Below are 25,234 nucleotides of genomic sequence, written 5' to 3' on the forward strand. Positions count from 1 at the left end.
CATTTATTAAAGAAAAGAAAGGAAATGTAGAATTTTTTAAAATATAAAAGTTAGTTTTATAATTTTAGAAAAATGTGATGATGTACAGAGCAATCCGGGAATGATGTTGGGAGTAACACTCATTTCAAATCTGCACTCTAACTCAATTCATGCATCTAATCGAAATTAGGGTTCAAAACCCAACAATTCAATTTGCACCAGCCAAATCTACAATTTCTTCATAATCACCCAATGCACGTTTGATTAAGTAAAAAGTGATTTATTCAATCAAATGTCAATTAAGAAGTATAACATATTTCTCCTCTTCATTTCTTTCTATATTTATAGCGTAAAAACATGTTTAGAACCAACCAAAGTTAAATTATGTAACATCCCAATATCTCACACTGGATAATTCATAATTTATATATTGTAACATTACATTTACGGTAATATCTCGTAATCTCACACTTATAAATTCATAGTTAATATATGTCTACACATGTTTTAAACTCAAATTTCAATTATAAACTCATAAACATAATTCGAATTCTTCTAACTTATTCTTCTGTCTCTCTCTTCATTGGCACTGGATCAGACGACATTCCTTCATCTGCTCCCGTATAACGAATTATACGATCATCGCACATACCCAAACAAAACAAACACAAACAAGTAGGGTGAGCTAACATGCAACAAATCATTTATAAAACATGTATAATTACCTTGATATAAACATCATATAATAATTATGTTCGACACCCTCATACCACAATTCCTATTAGACACTCGTCTCACAATACCCAATAGACACCACAATACCCAATAAACACTCATCCGGATGATACGTTGATGAGCGGTCACGGGAGGTTATGCACTTGTAATGACTTCTACTTCTTTTTACAAATACACTTTCAAAATACTTCATACCATTCACAAGGTTAATCCCCTCACTATGTCCAAAACCGGCACATAGACCAGGACCTCCTGCTCCTCTCACCACATAATTCATCCCTCTCTACTTGAGACTAGATGATTATTAGAGTATCAGGATAACCTCCAACTACGGGACCCTCAACATCAACATATACACAAATACCATAATATTACTGAATCTCTCCACGAGACTCATGCCATACTCATATTCCTCAACTCACATTATACCCCTACAAAATCTCCCCATAATACTCATAACATGTTTAGATGCATAAACTCAAATGCAATATAATAAAATACAATCATCGCATAAATCACACAAACTCAATATATTGCATAATAATTTAACAGTACTCAATCTGTTCAATAGGATTTAAGTTAAAAACTTGTCGAGTAGACTTCCAGGAAAGAGAGGTGCGTCACAATGGACAACTTAAGTACCAAGTCTTTCCTTAGCCAAAGTGTTCCTCAACTAGTTTTTAACAAATTTCTTATTTACAGATTCAAAACAACAGCATATAATATTAACACTGAATTTCAATATATGAATAGTAATAAAACAATACTAAATCATAATATAAAAGCATAGAACTATTAAATCATAATATAAAAACATAGAAAGGTTAGCTCCCCTACCTCTATTCCAGACGTCTCTTGCTCTGAATTTATTTCTCCGAAACCTTTCAGAACCTCTACCCTTCTTGCAACTAAAAATTTCTCTCTAACTTTCTCTCACTTGATTTCTCTTCTCTTGGTGTAGAATACCCTTCCCTCCCATGGCTATTTATAGTAAAAAGAAATTTACTATTCATTAATATTTTAATATTATTTATTATTTTAATATTATTTAAAAAATAATATTTTAATCATTTACTCACCAATTCTGATCCTAGTTTCTTCCATATTAAGAAATCCTAATTTCTTCCATGCTAAGGAATCCTAATGCTGAAAATTTATTTTTACTATTCACTTTTTACTATTTACTATTTACTTTTTACTATTCAATTTAAAAAATTTTACTAAATAAGTTACCAAAAATTTGAACCTCTCCTTCTAAAATTACTAAAATTTTATATCCAAAATTTACATTTTTTCTATCCATTAAAATTATTATTACTAATAAAATACTAAAATTTACTACTATAAATATTTTCTTTTTCATGGGTCTTACAAATTATGCTTTCTTAATATAGACATTTATTATCTTAAAAAAAATTATATAACAATACAACCATCTCTATTTTTATCTTTATATTCAATTAACATAGAATTTATATTTCATTATCATCTTATCTTATTGAATGACGGCTACATTCATATCCAAATTCATACCAATCTTTTTATTTCATAACAACAAAAACATTCATTAATTTTAAATTAGTATTACTGTTATTTATTCAAAATTAATCTTCAATTTTAAATTAAAAACTAATTTAGACACTAATTTTTTAATTAAAACTTTGGTAACTAATATTAGAGATCAATTTAGATTTTAGTTCCCAAACAAATTATATTTTTTTTATTTATAATAGAGTATACCAATTATTTTTAGTTTATAAAATTATATCTAACTTAATAAATATAGTGACTAATTATTTTTATTTCTAAAATTAGTTATTATTTAATAATTTTCTTATAATAAAGAGAAGGTATTTGATTAAGATTATAATAAGAGAAAAAGTACTTCAAAGATATATGAATGAATTTTATGAATATAGAACATACCCATCAATTAGAAAAGTCTCAGATAAATTTGTAAAGAAAAAAAATAAAGGGCTATGAAATTAAATACTAAGAAATAAGTTGAATATTACGATGGATATGGAAACGAAAACAAATCATATATGTACATATTTATCCATGTTTCCATGTCTAATTAAAAATGTTGAATATTATCCATATTACATCTAGTTAATGCTAAAACAAATCTATTTATCATTCTTTTAGAGTAGGTTGATAATAACTTGAGGGGTGTTGCTCCTCCACCACCACCCTATACTTCCTCCATTTCCGTACATTATTTTAAATACAATTATATCTTTAAGTTAAAAAGATTTTTACTTTTATCCTATTTTAAATAATTTGAAACTTTAATTTTACTTTCCCAGCACCCACCCACGGAATCCCATTTTCGTTTCACCTCCTCACCTCCCGCACTTCCATTCCTTTTTCTTCCCAATTTTTTTTTGGTTTGAAAGCTTCCATTGTCGTCGTGGTGTGAAGGAGCGTCGCCGCCATGGTGTGGAGGAACATCGAGGAGCATCCAGAGCATCAACCAGCGTGAGGAAGTATACATCAAAAACAAACTCTAAAATAAAAAAAGTAACCTTTAAACGGAGGTGACATCTTTAACGAATGTCAACATCCGTTTAGGGTAAAACGGATGTTGACATCCGTTTTTCCTTAAACGGATGTTGACATCCGTTGAAGGATGTTGACATCCGTTGAAGGATGTTGACATCCGTTGAAGGATGTTGACATCCGTTGAAGGATGTCACGTTTAAAGGTTACGTTTTTTATTTTAGGGATTTATTTCAAGGTTTATTCGAATACGAGGAAGCACTACACGCACTGCACCACGAGAGCGATACTGCACCACGAGAGGGAGACTGCTTGATAATTCTTTCCACCACCACTAACCTTTGCAACTTGTAGTATCTCACAACACAACGACGAAAGAAAGAGAAGAAGAAATATAATGTTAAAATGAGATACTTACAAATAAAAATAAATTTAAAAGATTGAATAATTAAATATATTATATTGTATGGCTGTGTGGTGAACTATTGATGGAGTGACTTAGGATTAGTGCATTAGGACTCGCATCAAACAACCATTTGATCATACGGTCGGGATGACTGAATGATCATAAACACTTAAAAACCTTAAGTATCGCCTATAATCAAGTTTACAAATAAAGTATGTTTATCAAGTATTAAATCGTGATTAAATCTATATTAATCATAAGTTCATTTCGAAACTTATAAATACGAGTTTGAAGTAAGGAAGTTGGTGATTATATTTATTATAAATTTAATATTTTATTGTGTTAATTCAACTTCGTAATATTGACTTGAGCGGAGTACCTTGATCGATACAATCACACGGCTTGAAAAATAAAGATTTGAAGTAACCCAAACTGAAAACAATATTAGAAGGAAGTGAAAGTGATTCCCAACCTCACACCTAAAACAATATATATATATATATATATATATATATATATATATATATATATATATATATATATATATATATTATATATATATATATATATTTGTTCGTATAAAATGTCTAACTAATTCTATACATCGAACAAAAAATTATTTCTTCTTCTAACTTTTTTTATCTTCTCACCATTTTATTGTTTGGGGATCCCTCTTTCCCTAACAAGGAAATTATCAAAGAATTGAGTACTCCATCAACTGGTTCAAAGGACCTTCATTTTCCTAGAAAGTACTCAAGGTCATCATTACTCAATGCATGGCTTCCTTGTGGAAACAACATTTTGTCTTACTGGCGCAATAATCAATACACTGCCCAAAGAATTCTCTACACAATCGCTTTGGCCTTGTTATTTGGGAGCATTTATTGGGACCTTGGCTCCAAAATGTGAGATGAAGTCATCAAACTGAAAAATAGGAAATTTTGTTGCCTCAAACTCATGTTAGATATTTCTGTTTCTCTTTCTAAAGGTGTATTTCCATGTCTATTGCAGAAAAAAGCAACAATATCTTTTCTATTTTAACTATTCTAAAACGTCATATTAATTAGTTGGTTATTGTTGTCGATATACAAATTTAAATTTGACATTTCCAACCACCTTATGTAAGTTATCATGATAAAGTCTGATGTTTTAAACAAATAAAAGGAGAAAATTAATGACAAAAGGACACTAGAAACAATCCTAGACTTCAAGAAATTCCAATTTGCCTTATTATGTGTTTGGAGGAGGAATATCAACCATCAAATTAAAATATAATATTTGAATAACTTACAATTGATTTTTCTTTCTCATTTCTTTTTTAAATAATTATATAGATGAAGTAATTAAAATATTTTATATTTTAATTTTTTTTAATATAAGTTATTTTAAGTAAATTTAACTTTATCTTTGAATTCAAATTGACTATGCGTCTTAACTTTTAAGATTTTTCAATTCAATTCAGGTTGATTATAGAAGATTCAACCTAGATTTGATCTTCAATTTTGATTAATTCAGTTTGATCTTCAACTAGGATTAATGGATTTCAACTTTTAGTTTAGATTGAATCGGTTCAAGCTTCAGTGTGAGTCAACTTGACTCAAACTTTAATTAAGGTCGGCTTAGCTTGACCTTCGACGTAAGTTGACTTGGCTCAACCTAAAAATGAATTGGCTCGACTTTCGGCTCACACTGACTCAGTTCAACCTTCGGTCAGGATCGACTAGGCTCGACCTTCGATTTAGGCTCACTCAACTCAATCTTCGGTCCGATTCAACTCTGTTTGACCTTTATCCCAGGCCAACTAGGCTAGAACATAAGCTCGTGTCAACTTGACTCGAATTTTGTCTTGGATCAACTCTACTCTACCTTAAGCCCAAATTGACTTAATCGAAACAATGACTCGACCTTCGACCTAGGTCGACTCAGGTTGATTCGAGTTGACCATGACCTAGGTCGTCTCAACTCAACTTTTAGCTGAGTCGTCTCAGCTCGACCTTCTGCTTGGACCAAGTAGGTTGGACCTTCAACTCATAACTTAACCTTCAGCTCAAGTCAATTCATCTTCAATTTAAGTCAAATTAATTCAACTTTCGGTGGAGTAAACTCGATTGACTCTTTAGCCTGAGCCAACTCAATTGAACCTTCGGTTTGGGTTGATTCGACATGAAAAAAAGTGAAAAATAATATAATTTTAAATTTTTTATACTTTTGAAAATATTTCTATTTTATTTATTTGAAATACCTTTCAAAATTCATTAAATTTAATTTTTTAAATTAATTTATCAAAATAAATTTTCTTAATTTATTTGTACACATCCCAAACAAACATGTTAGGTTGAACTTTCCTTCCATTCTCTCATAATCTTATTCTTTGGTTTATCTTTATTTTTTTATTTTTAATAATATTTTCATATGTTGACAAATAATAAATATGTATTAAAAAACTGAAGTCTTGTTAAATATAATGTTCCGGTATCAAATATTGTTGACCGAAATTTAAGAAAATAGCTTGTACGAATTACATTAAATAAATCAAATAAGGGGATAAAAAAACATTTTTCTTTTATTTATCAACTAACCCATATACAAAATGCATATTTACATTGTAAACCCCCAACCAGATTGGACTTTAATATAAAATAGGGTATTTTAATAACTAAGCAAGGGTTAGTTAGAAGAAGTAATCATATGCACAGGTCATAACAAGTAAAGTATGCTTTGTAAGAGTATGATTGGTTAATTACCTTTTTTATATCAGAATAAATAATGTAAGAATTGAAAATTTTTGAGTTTTTCTGTTTAATGAGGTAAAGCATAAACGTTGAAAATTTAATTAATAAAAGGAAAAGGATATATTAACAACCCACTTCTTTTTAAAAAACTAAACGCCAACTAACTATCTTTTAATATTAAAGTATTGAATTGAGATATTTAATTAAAATATAAATTAAACTATTAAATAAAAAATTATGAAATTAGTCATACAATGATTATATTAAAAAATTGGATTGGGTAAGTATCACTATTCTAGAGGTTTGTCAGTCTCTCAAAAATCAATATATTTTCCTTCTAAACCTTTCTTATTTGTGAGGGATTAACATTTAATTTCTCTAAGTTTAACTTTAATTTTTTAGTCATTAAACCCTTTAATCGTAATTATAAATATTAATCCTTCAAGTGAGCCAAATTAGAAACACGCATAGGTGTGAAAAATTTACATAGATACAAGCAACCTACCTCAATCGATTGGATCACGAATAATATGATTATATAATTAGAACCATAAACCCTAGTTTCCCAATTAAAAGAATTAAATTCTAATGACACCAAAATAATTGGTGTCTTCGTGAATGTGTAAACCTACTTTAGTTGGATCATTAGGTCTATTTTTTACTAAAAATGTTTTGGAATAATTAGTTAAAATGTAATTGTTGCGTAAGTAAGTATATAGTTTTGTAGTGTATAAATTCTTCATTGTTAAAAAATATATAAATTCTAAGGAATGTATCATAAGTTTCATGGAGACTATAAATACATATTATATACTTGTATACTTACGTGGTTGTTATTATTTAATACCTAATTTATAATAGTTCACTTAATAGTGTAAATATGTTAAATTGGAATCTCACCATTTCAGTACGATATTTTGTTTTATTATTTTTTTATATTTAATGTATAATTTATAATTTGAATAAAATAATGTTAAAAGAGCAATATAAATTATAAATAAAAAATAGGTATAATTATATTGTGAATAAGTTGAAATATGTGTAGTTATTTTGATTTGATGAATACTTTATATCTAATAGTTTCTTTTTCTTTATCTTTAGTATTGTGTTACATGTAAAATATAATTAATGTTAAGATAGGAATATGATAGATATGTGTAGAATATTCATGAATCTTCAATTTATATTGTTACAAACATATTAAAGATTGAATGTTATTTTATATCTTTAAGAAATAAAAAGGCATTTATATTTCCATTTACTACTTTAATTAAATAAATTAAATTATGGTTTGAAATTTGAAAATTGAATAAAAATGAAATTTAGAATTTTTTACTTAATTTTTTTTCTGACTCTATATTATGTTTTCAAAACAATGTAGATTTTTAAGAATTTTTTTTCTTAAATCACCATTTTTGTTTTAGGCGGTCAACTTTTTTTTTCCTTAACTACTGTGTTCTTCTTCAATAGGATCTAACTTATTTTTCTTTGTTTTCTAATCTATTTTTTCTTCAAAAACTATTTTTGTTTCAAACGGTCAAGCTCTTTTTTTTTTATCATTTCAAAATTTTAGATATGTTAATTTTACTCTACTTTGTATAGTTTGGTCCTCATCAACATAAGTTGAGGCTAGAAAAATTTACAAAACAAAAAAACTCTTTATTAGAAAAAACTCAAGTCAAAATATAAAACTTTATAGGTTAGGGTTAGTATGTAATATCCCAAATTCTCACACTAAACATTTCTTAGATAATACTGTAATGTTATTCATAAGAAAATATAAAAAAGTTTACACTGAAAATATATATTTCTTTCAAATCTCACATAAAACACTCATAACAATAGCTCAAACTCTTCTATTATTCTTCTGTTTCCCTCTTCACTTGCATCGGATCCAACGTTATTCTCTCATCTACACCCATATAGCACACACGTTATATGATTTCGCACAAACATATTTGTCAACACAAACACAAACAAGAAAGAGTGAGCTACCATGCAAAAAACTATTCAAAAGGAGGCATAACACTCTTACTACACATAACTCATTCACAATAAAATTCATGTAAGATGCAAATGGTTATACTAGACTCTATTATCTGGATAAAACCTTGATGGAAATCTTGGGTGGTCGTGCCCTTGTGATGATCTTCACTCCTCATACAACAAAAATCATGGTAAAATATAATACATCATGTCATCCATAAAGTTAGTCCGTCAACACATATTACCACAACTAAACATAGGCTAAGACCTCCTATCACTCTCACCACATAACACATCATTCTCTACTTGAGACTAGAGAGTTATTAAAGTATCAGAATAACCACTAACAAATGGACCCTCAACATCAACGTGTACACTAATACAATGCCACTATAAAATCTCTATGCGAGACTCATACCATGTTCAAATTCATCAATTCATATCCAACATAATAAAATGAATTTATCACAGATTTTCATACCGATTGAGTATATTACATAATAATTTAATAATATATAATCTGTTTGATAAGAAATAAGTTGAAAACTCGTTAAGTAGACTTTTAGAAAAGAGAAGTGCGTCTCAATGGACAACTTAAGTAATAGGTATTTTCTTAGCCAAAGTGTTCCTTAACTAGTTTTTATGAATTTTTTATTCACATATTCAATACAAGGTCACATAGATTTTTCATAAACAATATTCATATAAAAACTCCAAAGCATGGATTTCACAGATTCCATACCAGATCACATATTAACACAGAAATTTCAGAACATAAATATTATATATCAACATTAAAGCATTAATGTAAAAACCTAGAAATGTTAGCTCCCTTATCTTTATTTCGAATTCTTTTCTTGATCGAAATTTGTTCCCATAATCCTTCCAGAATCTTCACTCTAAAAATTCCTTCCTCCCTTTCTTCCAAATTTTCTTTCTTCCTTCTAACTTGAATTATGTCTTTCACTCTCAAGAATCCCTCTCCTCCCTTATCTATTCATAGGCCATAAATGACCCTTTTCTATTTTATTTTATTATTATTTTAATCTATTTTTTCAATCACCGAAAGAAATCTTATTTGTTAGCTCCTCCTGATAGCCACCACTGAAAGTTGGTTGTCTTTTTTTTTTTTTTTTTATAAAACCTTCTAAAAAATGGATTCTCAAAAATTTGAACTAAATTACCATAATTTTTTGTTTAACTTTATCACCATTTTCTCATTACTCATATTTTCTATCCATAAAATTATTATTACTAATAATAATATTAAGAGAAAATCACTATTAAGGTAGATATTTTCATGAACTTTATATAATCTATAGGTTTTTTTTTTCAGAAAAAAAATATTCATTTTAAATACAATAAAAATACATTTAACTTCTAATTTATCGTAAATATAAGTATTTTTAATTTATGAAATAACTATATACAAAGATTTTAAATAGACTAATATAGATTTTGTAAGAGGTTTTAATAAACTTGGTTGTTTACTTATATAAAAGAAATTACGCAATATAAGATGTTGAAATCTTTAACTGGCTAAACATTTAATTTTATTGTGTAAAAAGTTCATCTATGAATCAAAACTAAATAAGACATCTCAATATAAAAGCTTAAAATAATAAATTTATGAATTTTTTTTATTATATGTTACTTATTTTTTTTCCTTTTTAATTATGACTTAAATTTATACTTAAATTCTACCAACTATTTATTTCTCTTTAGGAATATATACATATATAATAATAATAAATATATATTTAGTAATTATAAAAAATCTTTAGTATGAATTTTACTAAAATTAATCTGTATTTTCACATTTTAATTAGATTTCACAGTTCTTCTATCATATTTGAAACTTATCACAATGTACCGTAGATTACTTTATCAAATATTATAAGTTTTTCTCTTTAAAAATTTGATCAAATTAATAAATAAATTATAGTGAATAATTATATTAAATTATATATTATATATTTTATTTAATAGCATAATAATAAATATAATATAAAAATATTGATTTAAATATAATTAAATCACAATATATTATATTATCTATTAAAATTTTAATTTACTTTTTGTGTTAATTTTTTTATTTTGGGTAGAATTTTCCTTTAGACTTTGCTAATTATTTTTGCGAAGGTAAACTGATATAAAATACAAATCACTGATACAAAATAAATGGTTTGACAAATTTGGTATGGTGTAAGAAATTTTGTGATGTCCATAAATAGATAGGAGATTGAGTTGTTTTGGATGGTTATATATGGAAAAAATCTCGAGTCAAATAAGAAATTTTTTTTTTCTGTGAAATTTGTTTTTGACTTTTTTTTTCCAATATTTCAACGCAAATTGTAATGTTCATAGTGTTGCTTATTTCATAGCTTATATTTAATAGTAGTATATTTTAGTTATATACAGTAAGACTTAATTGTATTGTTTGTATGTTTTATTTATATTTATATTTATTTTAATTTTTTTTTTCCATTTCAAGTGTTACCAAATTACCAAATAATTTACACTTGAATTTTCAAGGTGTAGTTTGAACTTGGAAGTACAAAAATTAGCTGTATTTAAAACTTTATAAAAAAATGTACTTAAGAATTAGAGTTCAACGATTTTTATTTTTTTTACAACGAGAATAGTGAATTAATGGTGTTCTGAAAAAAAAAGATATTTTTTACATCAATTTTAATATAAATTTATTATTGTATTAAATGCAGTTTATAAAGGCATGGGCCATCCAAATTTCCCGAAAAGAATTAAGATAAAGGAAGATGCACCCCCCAATGCATATTTATTAGAATTTATTGGCTAATTAAATAGCTTAATGACGTCTAATCCTTCTTTTTCAAATTGATTTAAATTCTGGCACACATTCCTTTATTAACTTGCTCACTCTATAGCCTTTCCTTTTATTATAAGGAACTTTGGCAGATCATTTTTTTTTGTATTTATCTCATTAATCATCATGGATGTTTTATATCGTTATCAATGTTGATTTTTTGTCATTAGTGATAATCATATCACTGTTTTTTAATTCTTTCAAAGCTTAAACAGTTTTATGGTGGTATGTTATTATATATATATATATATATATATATATATATATATATATATATATATATATATATATATATATATGCGTGTTTTGAGTATTCAAATATAACAAATACATTTTTTTTTAAATTGCATTTTAAAATTAGTTTAATGATTATTTTTTAAGTTAACTTATACGTAGCATTCAAACTTTTATAAATTACATGTTAAAAAGGAAAATTACGTGTCAGAAGAAAAAAGTGTTCTTATTTAAAATTAAAACGAATGGTCAATGGAGTAATGAACAAATATTTTTTATATGAATTATAATATCAATTTATTAATGTAATAACAAGTAACGTAAAATGCGAGAGATAAAAATAGGTGTCCTCAATAAATAAATAAAATATAAATACATATGATAAATAATAGTAAAATGATTTGTAATAAACTATAATAAACAGAAATCATAATAAATAATAGTAAAATAATTTATAATAAATACATAAAAAAAATAATATTAAATCGTTAATATAAATAACAATAGATAATATAAATAAATATAATAAATACCAATGACTCGGAATAAATAATAATAAAAAGTAAAATTATTATTTATGATTTACTAATATTCGTAATATATTAGTCATGTAATTGTTAAATTATTTAATTATGTTATTATTAGTCACAGAATTACATTATTATTTTAATTATTACATTACATTAGATTATTATTATTATTATTATTATTATTATTATTATTATTATTAGATAGTGGAAATTTTCGAAATTTTAAATGTTAAATAATTTTGGATTTCACTATTTTAATTTTTTTTTTAAATAATAACCACTCTGAAGAGTCCTCAAAAGGTTGTTCACCACTTTCTTAAAAAAACTTTGAATAGTTTAAATGAGTGTTTATTTAAGTCAGTTTTAATACATATGATCCCTATTTTTAAGGGTTTGGTTTAAAATAATCCAAACTTTTAAAAAAGTTATATTTTGTTAAAAAATATTTAATCCGGTCATGTTCGCTGTTAAAAACATAACTGTGCAAATGTGTGACATCTCATAAGCATGTGACACACGTCTATCCTCAACCGTCCTCTCCAACGCATCACACGCCACCACCAAAGTTATGCGACAAAAACGCGAGAAACCCTAGGTCTCCACAATTTGCTTGCAGGTCTGGTTGTGGTTGCAGGTGGAGGCAAGCAGCAGCGCAATTAGTGGTAGAGAAGAGTGGCGTTTCGCGATCTGCAGCAGTTGGCGATTTGACTGGTGGTTAGTGGTGGACGATTCTGTGGTGGAGATTAGACGGCAGTGCTGCTGACACGACGACGATTTGGCTGGTGCGAGGGTGAAATGGTGAAGATTTGTAGTCACGGCATAACAAGGGATCGCGTTGGGTGGTGACGCGAGAACGAACATGAGATGCAAAGGTGATGGAGGTGCAACAGAAGGGAGAAGACGCTTTAATGGTGGTGCGTGATGTGTTGGAGAGGACGCTACCGCTGAGGATGACAGTGACGGCGCTGGATGGTGCGGTGGCTAGGGTTTCTTGGAAGAAATTAGGATTTGTCTGAAGATGGTGATGATGATGCGGCAGAAACTTTTCTATACTCTTTTTTTAAATTAAAAAATTATTTAAATTCATTTATTTGCACCGTTTTTAACGACGTCATTTTATAACGAAATATAAGGTCTTACTTAAAATATTATAATCAATAAACACTTAATTAATAGTTTAGAACAAATAATAATAAATTTAAGATCTCTGAAATTCGAGAACTTCCAATTGACACATTAAACAATTTATAAAATAATGAGATTATAAAATTATCAAAATATAAAATTATGAAATTATAATTCTTTTAATATTTTTAGTTGAATGTGAAAATATTATAATTAATAAACACTTAATTAATAGTTCAGAACAAATAATAATAAATTTAAGACCCTTAGAAGAACTTTCAATTGACACATTAGAAAATTATAAAGTTATTGTAAAATTATAAAATTATGAGATTATAAAATTATCAAAATATAAATTTTAAAATTATAAAATTATAAAGTTATAAAACAATTAACATGTGAAAATTCAACCGGTTGTATCATAACAACCATGTCAGTCATTCCACATTCACCTCGTTAACAAAAACACATTAACAAATTGGCTTATGAACTCAATTGAATATTGAGTACTGTAAACCATAAAATTAATTAGCAACTCTATTAAAATTATTAATTTATGAGAAACTTAAAATATAATTAAGTCTTTAAATAATACATTATTTAAACTAATTTGTAATAAATAATATATATATATATATAATAAATAATACAATAAATATAATTAATGATAATAAATTATTCGTAATAAATGTTAATAAATTATAATAAATAGTAGTTAATTATATAAATAAATAAACAGTAAATTATACAAATAATAATTACTATCTTATTCAAATTCAACATTTATGGTTAATGATACACAAACAATATGATATAAGTTGAAATGATCAGATTTGATAACAAAATACATTTATTAGATGATACATGTCCAAATGATCTGAACAATCAAATGATTCAAGCTTATCATAATCATAAAACAATATTGAAGTTTTCACCTATGCTGATAAGACTATATAATATGATGAATTTATCATATGATCAATATAGTAGAATAAGTATAAAAGCACACAATATACAAGTATTTTCATACATTCATTATTGACAAGTTTCTTCATATATTAATAAGTAAGCATGGTCACTAAAAATGACAATAGGTTGAGTCGAGTATGGATAGTGTCTATCTGCAACTCGATCTGCAAAAAATAAATATAACCTGCAACTTGCTCGTTATCTGTATAGATATTTGTTTAGAAAATACCCGCGACTGCGGATACTGCAAAAGATTTTAAAAATATATTTTATATATTTTTGAAATAAAATTTAAATAAAATTACAAAAAATATATATAAAAAATATAGGGTTAAATATGTACCTTACTTTGAAGGAAGGACTAAAAACAAATTCGTTTGATAGTTTAGGAACTAAAAACATATTTAACTCTAAAATATAAAGTAAATTAAATATAAATTAAAATTTAATTTTAATTAAATTTAACTTAATAAAATATAAATTATTTTTATTTTTAATTAAATTAATTTAAAAAATAAAAATTAATTTTTTATTATATTTTGTGGATAACGAATACTCACTGAGATAGATATAAATAGTTTAATAATTTTATCCATGAACATCGTACCTGCACATTTTTCCTTTCCATCCTAATATATCCATGCATATATATTAGACAAGTCTTTTTAACAATATTTTTTTCTTCTAGTTTTACAAACAAATATAAAATTACAAACAATCACTATTGTACATTTGTATGATCTATCTTTTACATTTTTAAATTGTTTTGTCTTTACATTCTTCCATAGCGTGTATAACATTTGTATGTTTACAAATTCTACTCGCTACAATTATATCCTCTACTATTTACATTTTTGGGTGCATCATCTAACTTTTATATTTTTATAATTTACCACTTTTTTACATCATTTAACCTTTGTTACTTTTTACACTTTTCTCCGAGATTTATCATTTGTAATATTAGAGTAGTTTATTTAATATCTTCTATCTTTTTTATTTTTAGAAAACTTACTCTTTATAATTTTTTTACTGTCTAACTAATATTTTATGTAAAATTTAACTCAAAATTATTTATTTTGATACTCTCAATATATTGTTTAAAACAGTTATATACAATATACTTTATTAAAAATATATTTAAATAACTTAAATTACATTCTTATCATAAAAACAATCATATTATTATTTAATTTTATTAAATAAAATACTTATATTAAATTATAATTTCTTAAAAAAAATTCAAATTAATATAATAAAAATAATATAATTTTTAAAAAATCTGTGCCGGGTCCACATGCTAGTATAGAAATAATAAAAAGATCAACATTAAAACATGCATTAAATTCCATGACTTAACGCAAACTACCAGTTTAGCTTTGAAATAAAGTAGTACGTTTCAAACTAAACTACCAAAAATTGACTCATTTTGTTAAAGAAAACAACCATAATAAAATTGAAAATTTGTAAAACCACACAAGTAGAAAATTAAACAAAAGTTTTGATAAATATTAGAAAGAAAAGTGCTTTAGTAATTTGCAAAAAAATAGTAACCCATGAAAACAAACAATAATTATGCCTTTGGAAGTGTGATCCCAAGCTTTTATGAATAATACCTTTTGTCTTTTCTTTTGCAATAGTTTCCTCTACCCAGTTTAAGGAATCTCCTTCCAATTAAGTTTATTTCATATCACAAGACCTGATAATCAAATCCTTTAGGCCGAAAGTGCTTACTATTCACGCCAAGCTGTTGGTGTCTCATCAGTTTTCACATAAAAAAAGTATGGTTCTGCTGCTATGAAAAAAAAATACATAAAAATATCAGAAGTATAAGTTGTCCTTCCATATAGAAATATAACCTTTCTTGCACAAGGAAAGTACTATGTTTAGGTTACAAATTGAAGTATAAAAATATATTTATTAATGAGTAAGGTCAACTCAATTTTGATACATATCTTATTAAAATATATAGGGTCTCCATTTCCCATATGTCTCACAGGTAATACTTCTTTTATTCAACATTTCTGTGGTGTGAAGTAATAAAATAGTGTAGCATCTTCACCGCGTCAAGGTGGCCACACATGGTTGTGATCTCCCAACCCTTTTCGACGTATATCTCTGTTCTAATGAACTTTAGAAAACTTGTTCGCAGATATGCATATGTTGCCACCTCGAAACCCACCCACCATATTTGACCCTGCTAAAAATGCATGCTTTTAATTCCTTCCTCACTCTCCATACATATATATCGCGTGTCTCGTTAAGGGAAAGGAATGAGATCCTTTTAACCACTTAAAAACATCGGCAAAGCTAACTGATAATGTTTTTGTTTCTGGGAAACAGTTACTAGGTGCAGCGGTGGTTGCAGTGTTTAAGGTTGTATTTTGTTTTGTTTTTTTGTCTGGTTAAATGGAGAGTGAGGGTAGTTTCAGGAATGGCAGTTCATCCATTTGGAGGGACAGTGATGCGGATATCTTCTCAAACTCATTCCACAGAGAGGATGATGAAGAAGCTCTCAAATGGGCTGCCATTCAGAAACTTCCCACCATTTCCCGTATGAGGAAAGCTTTGCTCACTTCATCCGAAGGGAGAGTGGATGAGATTGATGTGCACAAACTTGGGTTGCAAGAAAGGAGAGTCTTGCTTGAAAGACTGGTGAGAACTGCTGAAGAGGATAATGAGAAGTTTTTGCTAAAGCTAAGGGAACGTATTGATAAGTGAGATTTTCATTCTCTTTTCTTCTTGATTAATGAAGATGTGTCTTTGATCGAATTGAACTCATGGATGGCTTCTTCTGTTCCTATTTTTCTTCTTTGGATTTGATGATATCAGAGTTGGAATTGATCTTCCTGCTATAGAGGTTCGGTTTGAGAACTTGAATGTCCAAGCAGAAGCTCGTGTAGGAAATAGAGCTTTGCCTACCTTCACTAACTTCATGGTTAATATTATGGAGGTGAGTATTGCTACCAGCTTTCGTGTATATACATGACCTTACACAAGGAGTTCTAACTTGTTAATTTGGTTTCACTTTTTCTCCTTAAAAGGGTCTGTTGAACTCTCTTTGTATTCTACGAAGTAGCAAACAACATATACGTATTCTCCAGGATGTTAGTGGAATAATAAAGCCTGGCAGGTAACAGTGAAAGTGGTGTTCTATATAACTATTGGTAGACTAGATCCGTATACCGTAATTGGCTAGCCTCTTCGGAACCAATATAATGTTTCCATTTCCTCCTGTTCAGAATGACATTACTTTTGGGCCCTCCAAGTTCCGGAAAAACCACACTATTGTTGGCCTTGGCAGCAAGACTTGATCCAAAGTTAAAGGTTGGGGCATCAAAGAAAATGAATTTGTTTGTTCGAAAGATATTTTCATGTGTTTTTTCTCTTTATTTTTAATCCTGTATCTCTATGTAATATAGTGTGGTTTCTTGGTCAGTTTTCTGGAAAGGTGACTTATAACGGTCATGGGATGGATGAGTTTGTACCCCAAAGAACTGCAGCATATGTCAATCAAAATGATCTTCACATTGCAGAGTTGACTGTCAGAGAAACCTTGGCCTTCTCAGCAAGAGTTCAAGGAGTTGGAACTCGTTATGGTTAGTCTGCCCATAATGACTTTTGTTTAAATTCAATGTTGAAAACACATGCTAACATTGTCCGTGAAATTTAAGGTTTGATTATCTGTAAAAACTATGGCTTTATGCAGATTTGCTTGCAGAATTGTCCAGAAGAGAAAAGCAGGCAAATATCATGCCTGATCCAGATATTGATGTCTACATGAAGGTAACAGAGTCCATCACGAATGTGTTTTTCTCATTTGCCTTTTTGTATTTCTGATTACTGATAACCGTTCAAACCAAAGAGAGGAAAGTATAACAGCTTACAGCTTAGCAATTGTACTATTATAGCTGTTCAACTTCTTGCTATTGATTACTAAATTTCTCATCCAGAAGAATTTTCTTTTGAAGAAAACGTAAGTGATAAATTAGATGTACGAAAAGCAAAACAGAGAAGTGGCTAATAATTTCAGTTACCATTAGAAATAATGTGGAGGTAAAGAGAGTAGAAAAGAATGAACACAGATTTCACGTAGAAAACTCTTCACAGAAAGTAAATTACGGGCAGAGGATAAACAGTTCACTATGTTGAAAATTAACTATATTATTGCATATAAAAGTTCTAGCACAAGAGCATACTCAACTATTTCATCACCAAATTGGTTGCACCTCCAAGCTTTTGGGCCAGGCCAAAAATTAGGGGCACCAACTCCAACAGTTGCCATCTCTATTAGTTATAGTTGAAACAACAGTTTCTTTTTTCCATACAGATATTAAGTGGTTCTCCTTTTGATTCTTAATACTCAGGCTGTAGCAACTGAAGGCCAGAAGGCAAATTTGATAACAGATTACATCCTAAGGGTATAAATATTTTTTCTAAAGCTTCTCCAATTATCATGATTCATTATGATATTTTCTTTTAGTGACTCATTTCTGTTTGCAGATTTTAGGACTTGAAATCTGTGCTGATATTGTTGTGGGAAATGCAATGTTAAGGGGAATCTCTGGTGGACAAAAGAAACGCCTTACAACAGGTACAATAACGAAGTGTACTAACTCTGCACTACTCAATAAAATGAATCTACGTGAGAAATTTAATAATTATAAACTTGTAAATGCAGGAGAGATGCTGGTTGGACCAGCTAAAGCTCTATTCATGGATGAAATATCTACTGGTCTGGATAGCTCAACAACCTTCCAGATTGTGAACTCACTCAAGCAATCTGTTCACATTCTCAAAGGAACCACAGTGATCTCACTCTTGCAGCCAGCGCCGGAGACTTACAATCTTTTTGATGACATTATTCTACTCTCTGATAGTCATATAGTGTACCAGGGTCCACGCGAATATGTGCTTGAATTTTTCGAATCAATGGGTTTTCAATGTCCTGAGAGGAAAGGTGTGGCAGATTTTTTGCAAGAAGTAAGTGTCCTTGTGTATTGTCTCAACAATGTAAACTGTCTGCAAAAGTACAAGAGAGTTTTATAAATTTAATTTTGGCCATTGATTACTATGCTATAGGTAACATCAAGGAAAGATCAAGAACAGTACTGGGCACACAAAGATCAACCTTATAGATTTATCACAGCCAAAGAGTTCTCAGAGGCACTCAAGTCATTTCATGTTGGGAGAAGCCTTCGTGAAGAACTTGATAGGGAATTTGACAAGTCTAAGAGTCACCCAGCTGCTTTGACAACCAAAAAGTTTGGAGTGGGGAAATGGGAACTGTTAAAAGCTTGCTTATCTAGAGAATATTTACTTATCAAACGCAATTCGTTTGTTTACACCTTCAGGCTGAGCCAAGTAGGTTCTGAAATTAGAATGGTTCATTTTATTGTCATGTCATCTAAAGCTTTTATTATCTTACACTGATAGCTGCCCCCTCCTTTTAGCTTGCTGTAATGGCATTTATTACCATGACCATCTTCCTCCGGACTGAGATGCGCAGAGACTCAGTGGCTGATGGCGGGATATATGTGGGTGCATTGTTCTATTGCGTTGTTGTGGTTATGTTCAATGGACTTGCTGAACTTTCCATGGCCGTTTTAAGGCTTCCTGTTTTCTACAAGCAAAGGGATAATCTGTTTTTTCCTTCATGGGCATATGCTCTTCCTGCATGGATCCTAAAAATCCCTATGACTTTTGTGGAAGTTGCTGTTTGGCTATTCCTAACCTACTATGTCATTGGATTTGATCCAAATATAGGAAGGTAAAAAGAAGTTTGTTTTTACACATACTCTGCAATCATGTTCGTAGATCTTTTCTAGTCTCATTTTCTACTCGAACCTTGCAAATAAAAAATGACATGCATTTTATGTCTACATAATGCAGGTTTTTTAAGCAATACCTTGTTCTTTTACTAGTGAACCAGATGGCTTCCGCATTGTTCCGATTTATTGCAGGAATTGGGAGGGAATTGAAAGTAGCTTTAACTATGGGGTCATTCACACTAACCGTCCTTTTTGCTATGAGTGGTTTTATCTTATCAAAAGGTACCATGGATACAAAATAGACCAATGCCATACTTTCCATTATGTTCTACACTAAAAATACACTTTTGTTCTCTTTATGCCCCCAGACAACATAAAAAAATGGTGGCTATGGGGCTTCTGGATATCACCTATGATGTATGGACAGAATGCTTTGGTAAATAATGAGTTCCTTGCAGAGAGATGGGGACATGTAAGTTTTTAAATAATATATACTTTTATGTCTTCTTCATTATATAAATAGCATGATATTTGAACATAATTTCTTATGGTAGGTTCTACCAAACTCTACGGAGCCTCTTGGAATCGAAGTTTTGAAATCACGGGGATTCTTCGTTCAATCGTATTGGTTTTGGATAGGCGTTGCGGTTTTGATTGGATACACATTACTTTTCAACTTTGGCTACATCCTTGCTCTTACGTATTTGAGCAGTGAGGATCTTCAACTTAAATATACAATAAACCATATAAGGTAAATCTATCTATTAATGTGATAAAATTGATTTTGCAGCACCAGGGAAGCAACATGCTTTTATATCCGAAGAACCTGAAAACAATGAGCAAAATGGTGGTAGTAATAAAGGAACTAATGTGATGAGATCCATAAAATATAACTTTACCGAACACTCAACTAAAGGTACTTCTTCTCTTAACAACAGATAACACAGTCAAGTCTAGATTTGTAATAGTTCATTTTCAATCCACATTACGTCTAATGGATAACGCTGGAACTACTTCGATCACAGTGAGAAAGGGCGAAAGTATATGTGGAAATACACCTTCTCATACTTTACCCACTGGAAATAGAGGAATGGTTCTTCCTTTTGAATCACATTCTATCACCTTTGATGAAGTAACATATGCTGTGGACATGCCACAGGTAATTTAGAAACAAAACAAACCATTTGAAAACTCTTGCATTTACTCTGATTAAAAATTATCAAACACTTGCAGGCAATGAGGAACCAAGGAGTTGTTGAGAATAAATTGGTTCTTTTGAAGGGTGTCAGTGGATCCTTCAGGCCAGGTGTTCTCACTGCTCTAATGGGTGTCACTGGAGCAGGCAAAACAACTCTGATGGATGTTCTTGCTGGTAGAAAAACTGGAGGATATGTTGGAGGGAACATCACAATCTCCGGGTATCAGAAGAAACAAGAAACATTTGCAAGAATTTCAGGATACTGCGAGCAAAACGACATCCACTCTCCTCATGTCACTGTGTATGAATCCTTGGTTTATTCAGCTTGGCTCCGATTGTCTCCAGACATCAATGCTCAAACCAGAAAGGTTGGTATCTAAATGTTATGCCTTTTACTGTCTTTCAGGCTTATTCATTTTAGTTTAACCATTTCAGTCATGCTGCATTCTTGTCTAATCTGACTTATTGAAACAATCTAGTACTATTGCCTTTTCTGGAATGAGTTGTGACAAACCCATACATTAAAGTTTGCAAGTAAATTTTCTCAGTAATTCGTAAGCGCCAAAACTGGAATCAATTAACATTAATGATTGGAAGTATTAAGTCATAAATAATGAAGGAAACAAGATTATGTGTGTCAAAAAAAAAGACCAATTCGATGTTTGACACTGATTAATGTGGTTTGCAGATGTTCATTGAGGAAGTCATGGAACTTGTGGAATTGAAATCACTAAGGCACGCAATAGTCGGATTGCCAGGTGTTGATGGTCTCTCAATAGAGCAACGTAAAAGGTTGACAATTGCGGTTGAACTTGTGGCAAATCCTTCCATAATATTCATGGATGAGCCAACCTCTGGGCTAGATGCAAGAGCAGCAGCTATTGTCATGAGAACGGTTAGAAACACTGTAGACACTGGAAGAACAGTTGTTTGTACCATTCATCAGCCTAGCATAGACATATTTGAATCATTTGATGAGGTGAAAAACAGAACCAGTTCAGCAAATTTATTCTGCTCTCTTCCATAACCATGTTTCTAACCTTTTTTGTCACAACAAAATGCAGCTTTTACTGATGAAGCAAGGAGGGCAAGAGATATATGCGGGCCCACTTGGACATCGTTCTTCCAATTTGATTAGTTACTTTGAGGTAAAAGTAGAAATGCTATGAAAATAAGGGATACTGAACTCATGTTTTGCTTCAAATCGTTATCTTCATGCAAAAGTTTCACTCTTGTCATGCTTTTATTCTGAAGGAAATCCAAGGTATCAGTAAGATTAAAGATGGCTATAATCCAGCAACATGGATGTTGGAAGTCACAAGTTCAGCAAAAGAATTGGAATTGGGGATTGATTTTGCCGATGTGTACAAACATTCAGAGTTATACAGGTATTTCCAGTTGTATATAGTTCAATAAAACTACAAACTCGAAAGTAATCTGATAGAAAGCACTTAAGGTCTAAAAGTTCAATAATATTTTGTTTATTATTAGAACTATTTTCAGTTCAGAAGTAGAATGGTTGCTAATATATGATCTTTGGCATTTGCCTCAGGAGAACCAAAACACTAGTTAAAGAATTGAGTACTCCATCTCCTGGTTCGAAAGACCTTTATTTTTCTTCACAGTACTCAACTTCCTTCTTCACCCAATGCATGGCTTGCTTGTGGAAACAACATTGGTCTTACTGGCGCAATGCTCAATACACTGCCCTAAGATTTCTATACACAACTACTATAGCTGTTTTGCTTGGGAGCATGTTTTGGAACCTTGGCTCCAAAATGTAAGATCAAACAAGAAACTTGGACATGTCAATCTCATTTCTTTTGTTGCTGTTTGATCAAACATGAAATTTCCCCATCAATTATTGCAGTGAAAGGCAACAAGATCTTTTCAATTCAATGGGCTCCATGTATGCTTCTGTGATCCTTCTTGGTGTTAAGAATGCTAACTCAGTGCAGCCAGTAGTTGCTGTTGAGCGGACAGTGTTTTATAGGGAAAGAGCAGCTGGAATGTATTCAGCTTTTCCATATGCTTTTGCTCAGGCAAGCAATTCCACCTTTTGAATACATCTCTTTTATTTCAGTATTAGATATCATCCTAAATCACAATATTCCCAACACTTGATATAGAAAGTAAATGAAAAATAATTTACCTCTGCCTTTCTTTCTTTCTAATCTATATTTCTGTTGCAGGTTGTGATTGAGCTCCCATATGTACTTGGACAGGCTGCAGTCTTTAGCATTATAATTTATGCAATGATTGGTTATGAATGGAGTGTGGCTAAATTTTTCTGGTTTCTATTCTTCATGTACTTTTCCTTCCTGTACTTCACCTACTATGGAATGATGGCAGTGGCAATGACCCCAAACCAACACATCTCCACTATAATTTCTGCTGGGTTTTATTCAGTGTGGAATATCTTCTCAGGATTCATAGTTCCACGGCCTGTAAGTTTCTTCCTCCTTTCATATTTATAAGCATATAGAAGGTAGAAAATTTATTATATTGTTCATTTTTGGCATGGTCTAACAGAGGATCCCAGTATGGTGGAGGTGGTACAGTTGGGCAAATCCAATTTCTTGGAGTTTGTATGGATTGTTGGCTTCACAATACGGAGATATAAAGCAAACCATTGAATCCACTTCTGGGACAACAACAGTGGAAGGCTTTGTGAGAAGTTACTTTGGTTTCAGGCATGATTTTCTTGGAGTGGTTGCAGCTGTGATGATTGCATTCACATTGGTTTTTGCATTGGTCTTTGCTGTATCAGTGAAGATGTTTAATTTCCAGCGGCGTTAGGAAACCATTCCAGTATTTTGTATAGAAATGTTGAATATAACATTTGTAAGAAAATATCTTATAGTGTATTTATTATTTATCAATTAAATGTATCTTACTTTCTATAAAAATATTAGATTTTCAAATGTGAACTTAAGTTTTATATTGAATAAAAAAAACATATTATAAAAGGAAAATTTTTTTTTTTAAGATTATGAGTTGAAGATGATATTAATATTATATATGAACTTAGATTTATGTGTTATTAGCGTTGTAAGATTATGTTATGATCCATTTTTCATTTCTTTTCTGTCACTTTATTTTTCACCAATCGTAATTACAAGAAGTTCTTATGTCTCTTATATTCAACTAATGTCATCTTAACCTTCTCATTTCATTTTTTTTCTTATGTTAGTGGTACTAAAAGGTTTAAAAAATAATTCTGATGTATTATTTTAAAAAGTAGAATACCACACACACGTGTGTGTATATATATATATATATATATATATATATACACACACAAGGATCCTATTAAAGAAATGAGAGGTGCACAAATTATAATAATATTTAAATTATAACTAACACAATGTTTGATTGTTTAATATCCGTTAATAGAATAATTGATATATCTTAGCACCCCACTCAAGTTGGTGTATGGATATCACACATTCCCAAATTGAATAGAGACTCATTAAACAATCTTCTTACACTCATTTGGTGAGAACATTAACCAACTGTAGTTTTGATCTTACAAAAGGAAATGAAATTATTTCAGCTTCAAGCTTCTCTTTGATGAAATGTCTATCAATTTCCAAATGTTTTGTTCTATCATGTTGCACAAGATTGTGAGCAATTGCTATAGCCAAAGTATTGTCACAGTACAAACTCATAGCTTCGTTTAGTCGAAAGTTAAGCACATTATATCTTAGCTAGCTTCAATTTTTGTCACTTTATCTCTCACCAACCGTGATTACAAGAAGTTCTTCTATGTCTTTTCTATTCAACCTGTGTCACCTTAGCCTTCTCCTTTCATTTTTCTCTTGCTTTTATTCTTGCCCGGAAGAACTTATATTGGTGGCAGCCTCTAAACACCGTAGATCTACATTTTGTTATCTATTGGCATAAACACACCAATATGTCAAAAATTTATATGGAAATGGAAGGACAAAAGGGAAATGGGAAACAGGAAGAATGGAGGAAGAAATGAACGGTCTGTGGGAAGAGGAAGGGTTTGGGTGTTAAAATTATAAGTTTTTGTTTTAATTTAAAAAGAAAAACAAAGTCAAAACAATTTCATTTTTGACAGGAAATTAGTATCATTAAAACAACTTTAATTAGAAATTATAATTAATATTTTCAAATGCTTAATACCATTAATGGTTCCAATTTTTGTCAGTTTTGTTTGAAATGGTCATCATTTTTTTTAATGTTCAATGCAGTCCTA

At 29.7% G+C, this 25,234-nt stretch overlaps 1 protein-coding gene across 2 annotated transcripts; it reads left to right on the top strand.

Annotated features, from left to right (window-relative positions):
* The first annotated feature begins 15,815 nt into the window (after positions 1-15,815).
* Positions 15,816-23,939, top strand: LOC124836762 (pleiotropic drug resistance protein 1-like). 2 transcript variants are annotated; one of them, XM_088113678.1, is made up of 24 exons: positions 15,819-16,757; positions 16,873-16,993; positions 17,085-17,173; positions 17,283-17,367; positions 17,480-17,639; positions 17,750-17,826; positions 18,408-18,461; positions 18,544-18,634; positions 18,722-19,023; positions 19,123-19,404; positions 19,494-19,810; positions 19,933-20,093; positions 20,180-20,283; positions 20,366-20,522; positions 20,602-20,727; positions 20,837-20,970; positions 21,045-21,377; positions 21,698-21,988; positions 22,074-22,157; positions 22,264-22,397; positions 22,562-22,789; positions 22,880-23,051; positions 23,202-23,456; positions 23,542-23,939. In XM_088113678.1, the coding sequence occupies exons 1-24, from the start codon at positions 16,450-16,452 to the stop codon at positions 23,806-23,808; spliced, it is 4,332 nt and encodes a 1,443-aa protein (XP_087969804.1). In that variant the 5' UTR covers positions 15,819-16,449; the 3' UTR covers positions 23,809-23,939. The 2 variants fall into 2 exon arrangements, with proteins under 2 accessions (XP_087969803.1, XP_087969804.1); XM_088113677.1 differs by having other exon boundaries at positions 15,816-16,757; positions 18,544-19,023.
* The last annotated feature ends 1,295 nt before the right edge of the window (positions 23,940-25,234 follow it).

Source organism: Vigna umbellata, chromosome 4 (genome assembly GCF_029865625.1).
Source record: "Vigna umbellata cultivar VRB3 chromosome 4, Vumbellata_1.0, whole genome shotgun sequence".
Taxonomy (NCBI): domain Eukaryota; kingdom Viridiplantae; phylum Streptophyta; class Magnoliopsida; order Fabales; family Fabaceae; genus Vigna; species Vigna umbellata.

What these genes read in the sequence shown, in the direction of transcription:
- LOC124836762 (XM_088113677.1), top strand. Translation starts at nt 16,450, where the DNA reads ATGGAGAGTGAGGGTAGTTTCAGGAATGGCAGTTCATCCATTTGGAGG. An exon ending in GACTTGATCCAAAGTTAAAG is followed by an intron (nt 17,368 to 17,479) that starts GTTGGGGCATCA and finishes TTTCTTGGTCAG; the next exon opens with TTTTCTGGAAAGGTGACTTA. An exon ending in TGGAACCTTGGCTCCAAAAT is followed by an intron (nt 22,790 to 22,879) that starts GTAAGATCAAAC and finishes CAATTATTGCAG; the next exon opens with TGAAAGGCAACAAGATCTTT.